Raw genomic sequence first — 10780 nt, forward strand, 5'->3', positions numbered from 1 at the left:
ACAACAAAGGCATCATCTCAGAGGTAAACAAGGACAGTTTGCAGCTTTAAAATCATTCAGTCAAACATTTTGCACTCAATAACAATGTTTTTTGTCAAATAACAGCAGTGTGTAAAATATGTTGCAAATGAGTGATTGTGATGTTATGTTAAAAGATAAAATTTCATGTATTGTGTTGGGAAAATACTGAATGTACTCTTCCAATATCTCTTGTATATCAGCATGTGAAGGATACTGTTCAGGAACTAGTTGTACCAAATGCTCTGTATGTGATGACTACTAAATATCCTGATATTGAAGCTCAAGCTGGTGACGACGAGTGATATTTTTCTAACACAGTGTGTCTTTATATTTGTCCATGTTGATGTTACAAATGGAGCTGCTATGATGCAAGTCAAATTTCAGACTTGATCTGACCATTAAAGTATTATCGTGTCGTATCGTATTTCCTGAGCACACAATCATCAACAATAGAAAGAGAACTCTAACGTACAGTTGACCAGTTTGACCATAGCGAGCAGGTTGGCGTTGAGGACGAACACCAGAGGTTTTGGTCGGCCGCTCTCCAGCTCCTGGATGAGCAGCGTCTCAGAGGGCTGCTCCTCCACAGTGTAATCTGAAGAGAAAACAGCAACACTGACATTAGATCAAAGTATCTTCTACAACTGCTCATTTTCATGACCTTCAAATATGTTCAGCTTCTTGGTGTCTTTTCTACGGAATTCAACACATTTCTACTTTCTTGTTTATTTCTAGTCTTTTAATTTGTATAGTACAAAGCCATGTCTTTTTAGCTGCTGCAACACAAACATCTCCTAAATTGGGATCAATAAAGTACTTCTTATCTTATCTTATCAGCATTTCCTGGAAGTCTGCATGGTGCAAAGATGAATGCAGAGGCACAAACAGAAAGGAGTCCCATGCAAATCAAGAAGCAAAAGGCAAGGTGACAATTTGATCTCTGATGTTGAGGAGTTGAACGTGTGTTGACAAAACGAAGAGCAAAGTAAAGCCTTATACTGTAGGCGTGTGGCTCAGTGGATAGAGCCTTGGTGTTGGGGTCAGGGGAGCACAGGTTCAAACCCCACTGCAGTCAGCATGTTGTTGTGTCCCTGGGCAAGACACTGGGGATTGTCCACAGTATTAAGTATGTAAGTTGCTTTGGATAAAAGCATTTAACAAGTGTAATGTGTTTAAGTGACAGCAGAGGCTACAGAAAAATGCTGAATAACCTAAATTCAGGGGTGTCTGTAAACAATAACAATAATAAAAGCTACCAGTACCTTAAGTCTTTATGAGAGCCATGGCTTAGACAATGGTTTTCTTTTATCTGGCGCAAGAAAGTATTTTTGTATATCGTTGTATGGAAATAAAAGAGCTTACCTAACGATTTCAAGATTCATGTTAGAAAATAAACTCATTGCTGTGTAAGGATTAATAACCATTGTCTAAGCATGGCCCTATTAAAGATGCAAGGACGGGTAGCTTTTATTAATGCTATTGTTTTTAAATGCCCCTGTTTAACCAGGCTGAACAGGGTCTACATTAGGATTACTGTGGCAGCCCAATAGGGAATAGTCCTTGGAATATTCGAAAAACAAAAACACTACTTAGTCTTTTATTCACAATATGTCTTTCATTCAGGTTATTCTGCTTTTGCTGTCACTTCCTTTTGATGCTTTACTTTGCTCTTCCTTTTGTCAACACACTGTCAGCTTCTCAACATCAGAGACTCACTTTTAACCTTGCTTTGTGCTTCCAGATATTCATGGGACTCCTTTTTGTTTGTGCCTCTCCTTTCATCTTTGCACCGTGCACACTTGACAGGAAATGCTGATACCAAGAAAAAGACCCAAAAGATTTTCCACGGTGATGAAATTAACAGCATCTGCGCTACATAAGCAAATACATCTACGCAGTCATCTTGCCAAATCGTTCACTCTCCCGTTGAATGGAAGCTGTCTCACCTCCTTTGACCCCAGTGGAGGTGAGGATGGGGGGGAGACCCTCCAGAGGGATGAGGTTTGCAGAGCTGCTCACTAAAGCTGTGGTGCCCCAGCCATAAGGACCACAGGCCTCCTAGAGGAAGAAGGGAAAAGAGCAGTAAGACCACTTTCTTTTTCTCCAAGAACAATATGTAATGTTTTTTGGGTGGTCCTACATTGATATTAGTCCCATGTGGTCTCAAGGCTCTCCTGATCTGTGGTGAACCCCCAGGACTTCTAGAGGGCCCGCCCAGCGCTCGTCTCATCAGCGGAGAAAACCCTCGGACAGGTGTGGTCGGGGCAGATTCAGACTGCTTCAGAGGGAGGATTTCATCCGCAAACCACACCCTCCTTTTCCCCCTCGGAGATGTCCCTGAGGAGAGAAGAATTGCTTATGCAAATAGTCAATAAAAAAATCAACTTTAATTGAATAAAAATAAAGCTGTGCTCACTTTTGAGGAGGGTTGAGTGACAGCAAACACAAACTCGTCCCTCCTTTCCATCCAGATGTGTGAGTCTGAACTTCACATTGGAGCAAAGTGCACAAAAAACCTGGCGAACACACACGACACACATACATTTTCAAGTCACCTGTCACGAGGTAAGTCTTATTTCAATTGAAATCCTATAAAATGTTCCTCACCTTCCCACAGGCTCTGCAGTGATGCCTCCTCTTGGTGAACGTAAACTTGACCCCACACTTCATGCAGACCTGCGCCTGGGCATCAGGGACCCACACTGGAGCGATCTCCCCGAGGACGGTGCCTCGATCCTTGGACAAAATGCCGGCAGGGCTCAGCTGGGAATCATTGTCAGGATCCAGAGGAGAGGCGGCACATTCCCCCGTCGCTCCCTCCCCACCGCTGCTCGTCTCCTCTCCTCCATCAGATCTGACCTTGGTCTCTGGTCTCTCCTCTAGCTCCTTTTCTTCAACCACAGAGTCCTCCTTCGACGGGGGATCCTTCTTCTTCTCCTCCTCCTCCTCCTCCTCATCTGCTACTTCATCCTCTTCCTCCTGGTCCTCCTCTGGCCATGCAGCCTCGGCAGGGCTCAGCACCAGGGGGCTGGGCGTCTCCCCGAAACAGCTCTCCCCCCATGTGGAGATGGAGGTCACAGTGCAGCTGCCCTCCTCCAGCTGGGAGGGAGAGGCGACGTCGGCAGGAGGTTCGGATGGTTTCTGCTCACATGGACCCAAGCTGCTCCTCACTGCGGCTTCTGAAGAGGTCTTAGAGGGAGATTCTGCTCGGATTTGGCCACAACCCAACCCCGGTTTGGACACGTCTCCATCTTTGAGCACCAGCAGGCAGGGTCTGTTCAGCCAGTGGCGCTTGGTGTCCTGGAGAGACGGATTGTCTCCTTCATCTGTTTCAAGGGGGAGCATGATGATGATATCAAGACCACTAAATGTCTCTTTTGCCTTTTTCTGTCAAGCACACACACTTAATTAGTGTCATTAATAATGAGTCATTAGACGGCAAATGTTCACATGCGCTAAGTGGCCATTTGACAGCAGGTGTTAATATAGTTATTCACCCAGGACACACCTCTTAGCTTTCAATCATCACTAAAGGCAGCATTAGTACTAATTTGCCCTGAGGTGTATATTTGAGATCATAACAGAAGAAAACATGTGGTTAAAAAAATAGGTTTGTTATGGACTAAATATTAATGTAAAAACAATAATTGTGTTTGTTGTTAATATCTCATTGCTGCTATGGTTCACCAGAAAGCCAAAAGTTCATCAGAGGCTCTGTTACCACATCTAACACAGGATCTACATACAGGTTTTTTATTGGCTTACAGCTGTTCATGTTTGAACCATTGGTCATGGCTTTCATGGATAGACCAAAGACAATATGGTAATAAAATCAAATGGTTTGCACATTTCACTCACAAATCATAACCTGCACATAATCTTAAATCTAATAAGGAACTACTGTCAATATAGTCAAATGTGCGATTTAATTCAGAATGACTGCATTCATAGCCTCCGTTAAAACCTTCTCTGATCGAAGCCAATTACTGTTCTAACAGCCTTCTCTCTCACGTAATAGCCATTACTGTTAATTACTAGCACACAAGAGGGGAGTAAATGTGTCCAAAGCTGGTGTTTCATTGAGCACTAAGTGATTCATGACTCAGGACCCCGTATGTGAAAACCGCTAGAATAATGTTACAGGATAACAACCGGAAAACTGGATTTATATTGAATGGGAATTATCTTATTTTCCAGATTACATTGCATTGCAGACCCCTTACAGAATCAAAATAAAGGCGGGTCGTGTGGTTCCTGCTGCGGGCTATAGAGTGGATATTTCCCGGTGTCACGGTGCACGGATCCGGATGACCGGAGCGATGATCGCATCCCGGGACAGTGACGCATGAAACACACGTGTAAAATGTTTAATCCGCTCGCAGGCATCGAGCCCGGCAGCAATGCGACACTCACCCCGTTACATCAGAGCAGGACATCTCAGTGAGAGCCGCTGTTTACGGGTCTGCGGACAGCGCGTCAATGTGCACAACACTCGATATGTGCGCAACACACACGCACGCACGCACACACACACACATAGATGATGCGGACTATGCGCGCTGCCAAATGCTGTATCAGCGATTTTCTGTGACAAACACAGACGCGCATACAGTATCATCACATTGTAACGCACCGGCTATGAATGGGGGAGTAAACCATCCCCTCCCCGATGCAGTGAATCGCATTTCTTACCCTCAGTTATTCCTCCCAAAAGGCTTTCATTCTCGTCATCCCGCGCAGAGAAGAACTTGAGCATTTTATCCGGTTACATGAGAGAGCCGAGCAGCACGGATTCCGGCAGCAGTGCCTTGCTCACAAGCGGAGGATGGGGTGATTTTGCCTCTCTTCCCCCCTCTCTGTGATCTCCCTCCTCCCCTGTGTCTCTCTGCAGCTCTTTGAAGAAACTCAAGAGGTGTGCAGAAACGTCCCTCCCCAGTTTGCCGTCTGCACAACCCGCAGGACAGAATACAGGCCAAGACAACTGAGACATAATGTAAGATGATGGGATGTGAAAAGCCTGCACAACCTGACACACTGATGGTTATATGATTACATCAGTAGATCCATGCAAAACTGAGGAGTACAATTAGTTTGGGTGAGAAATGATTAATGACCACAGCACCATATACAAAATGTGAATCACTTTTATTTTGTTTCATAAACAAAAAAGTCTTCAGTCTCACTTTAATGACCACTGTAATCCTGACCATGACCGACAGTGTTGTGAAGGGATTTAACCAGAAGGGGGTATTTTTTTTTTTTTTAGAAGTGCACAAGCCAGTCTGACTATCAGTGGGCCATCGTAAAATAGAAAAGTCTCTGGTTTTGGGGAAACATGGGGTAGTGTCTGATGTGTCTGGATAGACTTAAAAACACAGGGGAAGGGTTCTTCATTGCAGTCCAGCCCGAGTGCACAGGAACTTCACGTGCGTCAGTTCGCCTCGTTCTTTGACGCTTCATCAAAGTTCTCCACCAGATCTGTAGAAAGGCAACATATTGTGAATTATTACATTATAGGAAACTGTTTTTTTTACTACTTTCCAAAATGATTTTTTTCCAAGGATTACAGCAGAAACCATACACATTAAACAAAGTGGGTCTTTTTTATTGACTAAATAATAGACTTATATGACTTCAAGGCTTTTGAGATCTGCTGTAGTTTAAAATCTGACTTTCAAACGTCTGATGGTTCATACCTGGAACATCATCATCCTCTTCCTCGATGTCCTCTGCCTTTGGAGCCTTGCTGTCGAGAGCTGAGAGGAAATAAAACATATTATAGCATTAGATTTGAAGAATGCTCACACAAATGTTCAATATTTTTTGAAAGGATAAATCTGGTTACATTGTATATATTTCTTATTATCAGCAAGTCACATGAAAGGAGTAAGAGAGAACATGTATCAACCCTACTAACAAACCTTTCTGTGCGACAAAGCCTGATATATCTTATTCCTCTGTGCCATAGACCTCTTCTATAGCTTTCAAAACTCATCAGTAAGCCACACCTTTACACTGGGTGACATGAAGCTTCATCATAATGAACATGTGACCTGTAGGACTATTATGGAGCCTTTATTCTCCACACCCAATATTTTCTTGTGTCAATATTGTTATGCATGCTGAAAGGAAGTTCAATGTTTAAAAAAGGTGTGAACTTGTGATGTCCGAGAAGTGTGTTTAGTATTTCTGTACAGCGAGGCAAGTTTATTTTGATTGTTAATTTCAACAAAAGCATTTCAAAGTGCTTTACAAGAAATGAAAAACATTAAGAGCATTAAGATATAGTGCTACAGAAACACATAAGGTGGAATTAGCCCTCGATGAAGAAGTGCACTTCTCCTTTACCATGTCTTTGTTGGTTATTTTTCTCTTTTGGAAGATAACAATATGGTTGGTTATGATTATCATCTCACTGGTCCATTTAACTCACACAACTAAATATCCTTTATAACAATTGAGTTGTTTTTAAACAATTACTTAAAAAGGTAGGGTAGGTAAGAATGGAGAAACCAGCTCGAGTGCGCCAGAATTTGAAAATACACAACTGAAAAAGATCTGCCCCTTCCTTCAGACTTCCTCACAGAGCCCCTCCTCCAACACACACGAACGCGCAGATGACCAATGAGGGCACGAGATAAGTTTGTGAACAGATGGAAGGCTGACAGGCAGGTAGGCCATCCAGTTATTTTAGCCGGGCCGGCTCAGATGATTGGTCGTGCTTTTCACAGCACCCACAGATGATTTTTTTTTAATGTATTTATTGTCAAAGCATTTCATGCATTCATTGCTATCGGGATGTTAAGAGCATTCCATGGAATATAACAAAAAGTGTTTCTGAAGTGAATGACCTACCCCACCTTTGAGTTGAGTATGAAAGGCCTTGTGTTTTAAAAAAAATATAATGGAAAAAGGGAAAACTTTAACAAGAGCAAAAAAGCAACAGGATGGATTCCAACTCACCTTAACCAACAGGCACCATAATAACTAAACGTATAATCACCCAAAACACCTGATCCAATAAGAAAAGGTCTTGATTTAGGTCTTTTTATACATTGAATGATTTTGAAATGTAACTGTGGAGTGAGCTGCAGATGCTTCTCTCAAAAAAAGGAAGTGACTCATTTGAACTAAACATTCCTAAAGCCTCTTCCTCTTTCTCAGTGATTGTAAGAGGTTCAGAGGTCAGTGAAGTTGAGGCCCACCCACCTTGCCGGGGGAACTGTTCTGCCAGTTTGCGCAGGCTGCTGAGGCTGTCGGCTCCCAGCTGGCTGAGGATGCCGGGGAGCATCTCTGTCAGCTGCTTCGTCTCAGCGTGACCCGTGATGGCGAAGGTGTTGGCGGAAAGAGAGGCCTGCACTTTGGGGTTGTTGAAGTGGATCACTGTCCCGTCATCCTTGATCATGTTCACCTGAGAAAACACCATGCAGTTTTTACATTTACGGCTAAAAGTGTTTGATCTGAGAAGTGAATCTATGTATTTTTGTTGGTTTTTCGGATGTGTAAACTGTAGGGATGTAACGATATATCGAATATCGCGGTAAAAAAATGTCTCAATACCGTCGTGAGACTGACAAAATCTACGGCGACTTTTTTCTTTTTTTATAATTTTTTTTTTTTTTTAAACCTTTATTTAACCAGATGGTCCCATTGAGATCGTTGATCTCTTTTTCAAGGGAGACCTGTCAAACATGGCTGCAAGTAGGTTACAACATGAACATAAAATAACAGATAACACAAAAGGACATCGTATTTACAGGACTACATGTACATACCTAGAGACATAGACAAGTACCAACAGTATATTTATATCTCGCCCTGTCAATAAGCCTCACCTTCTTGGCAAAAACTGTATTGTTTTTGAAATGGTGGAGAGATAATGCAAAGTTTTACCCAATGCTGTTTCACACCCATGGCCAAAGCATATCTCTCTGTCCCAGCAACATCAGTACCAAGCAAGAGAGTTTTTTCCACAGCAGGGGATATTGTAAACACCCAAACATCCCAACTTCTACCTGGAAATGTGGACATGCTCATATTCCTAAAAGATAACCTTGATGATGCTGAGTGAGTGAGTTAGTGAGTTAGAGTTGAGTTACTTGAAAAACTAAAGTGAAACTTGATTTATTCTATTGCAGGGTCTGATTATTATATTGTTGACACTTTAAAATACTACTATCCTACTAAAATGCTGTACAAATCAGATGTATTATTTAATAAAGAAAAAAAAATTCAAGTAAAAAAATAAAATTCACATTTTTTTCCTTTATTTTTCAATATCGCGATAATTATCGTACCTTGGACTTTTTATCGCGATATTAATAGTTTTTGGTATCGTTTTTGGTATCGTTTCATCCCTAGTCCCCATTTTTTTTTTTTATTATTTATTCTACTATTTCACAATTAGACAGTTTGTCTAATTGTGAAATAGTAGGATAAATAATCCAAAAAAGAAAAAATCTATCCTGAGTAAATGTTTACAAACTAGTCGACAAAGAATGAGTGTAGAAAAACCTGAAATCACTCTTACGGCCACAGAGAAAGAAAAGCTTCACATTCATTGAATAGGTAAGATAACATTCAGGGTTTGTTTATGCTGAAGAGCTATACCAATTTACCTCTTCAATTCCAGCAATATTGTTGACAGCCAACTTCTTCAGTGAACTCTGAAGCTTTTTGTCGTCAGCTGTTGCTGTTCTGTGAACCACCTTCTTCTTCCTGCGCGCAGATCCCTAAAACAAAAGTAGAAAAAGGACTCCTAAATGACAGACACTTTAAGAGAGCTATAACAACCGCATTAGGTGGAAAAAGGAAAGGAAAGGTTGTAGCAGAAACATCCACTTTGTTGTTGCATTATAGTATTTCAAACAAGGCTCTCTCTTCAATTCAAATATGATTCATTCACAATATTATAGACTGCAGCACTTAAATCCAAAACATTTGGACCTAAGTGCTGCAGTCTATAGTCAGACAGATTTTTAAGCTGATATGGATATAGTTATTTGAGTTTAATTTGTTTTAATATTGATACATCTGCTATAAGTGCATAAACATACTGTATCAACTTATTTAAGGGCTCATTAATATCCCTTAAAATGTGTTCAATGCTCTCCAGCAGACAAACTATGTGATGGTGTCACTATCAGAGAAACTAACTTAAATGTATCTTTTACAGATTGTTTTAAATAAAATGTTAGAGAACAGTGTAAATACACCGACATAGATTTCTCAGATTACAAAATAATATCTATAAAATTGCAGCTTGTGTTTGTCTGTCTGAATTTACAGGTGTTCAAAGACACTTTACAAAGACAAAAAAAAAAAGTCAAAATAAAATCAAGTTGACACAACAACATTTATCACTAGGATATTAAAGTTACAGATTAAGTGTTTTAATGGAATGACTGTTTCAGTTCTACATAATGCAGGATTAAATATTAATATTATTATTGATAATGATCTTATCTGAAGTAAGACTCATTCATTTTTGTTTTGAAAATGTAACATGCCACCTCCAGAACATGAATTTTATAAATACAATAAAGACACTCTTTAGTCTAAAACACAACATTTTATCATGGAAAGATGCATTGTGATTTTTGGTGAGTATAGTTTATTTGACTTCATGAAAAGGAGAGATCACACACACCCACATCTTATTATAATCCTCATCAAAACAGAAGAACACTTCCTGGATGGAAAACTCACCTTTCCTCCTATCCGCACTTGGGCTTGAAGTTTTGCTAGTTTTTCTTGATTCATGTTTTCACCTGCAGAATAAGAGAATTGCATAAAACATATTGAAAACAAATAAATGTGAAGTGAAACCAGCTAAACAACTAGCATGCTGCTGCGTTCACTGACGACTGAGAGATACAACAACAACATGAGCTAACCAGAAATATCCCTGAACAATATAGAACAAATACAGTAACAGAAATCAATGTTAATTATCAAAATGTAGACCAATAATGAAGCCATAAAGAGACATTTTAATGACAGCTCGCTGCCATAATAATAACACACACTAGCTGAGCATGCAGCTGCAGAGATGACAACACAGGGCCACACACTGAACACACACACACTGCACACACAGCTTGTCGGCTCGGTTCAGCCCGACAGCTCCGCTCCAAACACACACACACAAACACACACTTCATATGGACCCCACTTTACACACACATCAACATTTATGATGCCAAACCTGGTCAAATGTCCACACAGGCATGCGGTTCTGAAAGATGGAGGTTATGAGGAAGAGATTACGTCACGAACCATACGGATTTTCTTCTTCTACGTTTAGAAACAGCTGCAGGGATTTGAGTGAAGTGATGCCATCTACATGACATTCTCTGTATTACATCAACAAACGTTGCTGCCATATAAAGTGATGGTGAGAAAGAGATTAAAATAAAATGCCTTTTCACAAACAATGAAAACAATTGTTGAATTCAGGAGAGATTTTACATGTGAAATTAATAAAGAGAAGTCATAAGAAACTTCACAAACCGCTTCTGCAGCATTTTATTCCTGTTTAAACATAACAGCAATCTACTACGAAGCCTAAAGTGAGCCTCTGAAATAATATTTGATTAATATGTACACATTTATATGCACATTATTTTAAATAAAAGCTATTGTAAATTAAATTAGTGTTTATTTGTATTATTTAAGTGCAGTAAATTATACTTTTCATGTATTGAATTACATTACATTTGTTAGACACTTTTATCCAAAGCAACTTAAATACATTCAG

At 40.3% G+C, this 10780-nt stretch overlaps 2 protein-coding genes across 3 annotated transcripts in view; both read right to left on the minus strand.

The window, feature by feature from the left end:
- Positions 1 to 4998, minus strand: part of zfyve9b (zinc finger, FYVE domain containing 9b) — a 17125-nt gene extending 12127 nt beyond the window's left edge. Inside the window, exons 1-6 of one of the 2 annotated variants that reach the window (XM_010794469.1) lie at positions 4714 to 4998; positions 2629 to 3347; positions 2438 to 2537; positions 2162 to 2358; positions 1968 to 2079; positions 494 to 616 (exon numbers count right to left, since the gene is read on the minus strand). In XM_010794469.1, the coding sequence (XP_010792771.1) occupies positions 494 to 616; positions 1968 to 2079; positions 2162 to 2358; positions 2438 to 2537; positions 2629 to 3347; positions 4714 to 4777 (1315 nt within the window). In that variant the 5' untranslated portion in view covers positions 4778 to 4998. The remainder of the gene's footprint in view (positions 1 to 493; positions 617 to 1967; positions 2080 to 2161; positions 2359 to 2437; positions 2538 to 2628; positions 3348 to 4713) is intronic. The other variant, XM_010794470.1, reaches the window with a different exon arrangement.
- A 151-nt stretch (positions 4999 to 5149) lies between these two features.
- On the minus strand, positions 5150 to 10331 carry btf3l4 (basic transcription factor 3-like 4). Its single transcript, XM_010794471.1, has 6 exons — positions 10229 to 10331; positions 9730 to 9791; positions 8640 to 8753; positions 7231 to 7432; positions 5718 to 5777; positions 5150 to 5499 (listed from the first exon to the last, which is right to left on the minus strand). The coding sequence occupies exons 2-6, from the start codon at positions 9781 to 9783 to the stop codon at positions 5453 to 5455; spliced, it is 477 nt and encodes a 158-aa protein (XP_010792773.1). The 5' UTR covers positions 9784 to 9791; positions 10229 to 10331; the 3' UTR covers positions 5150 to 5452.
- Positions 10332 to 10780: the final 449 nt, after the last annotated feature.

Source organism: Notothenia coriiceps, unplaced genomic scaffold (assembly GCF_000735185.1).
Source record: "Notothenia coriiceps isolate Sejong01 unplaced genomic scaffold, NC01 NC01_scaffold00037246, whole genome shotgun sequence".
In the NCBI taxonomy this organism is placed as follows: Eukaryota; Metazoa; Chordata; class Actinopteri; order Perciformes; family Nototheniidae; genus Notothenia; species Notothenia coriiceps.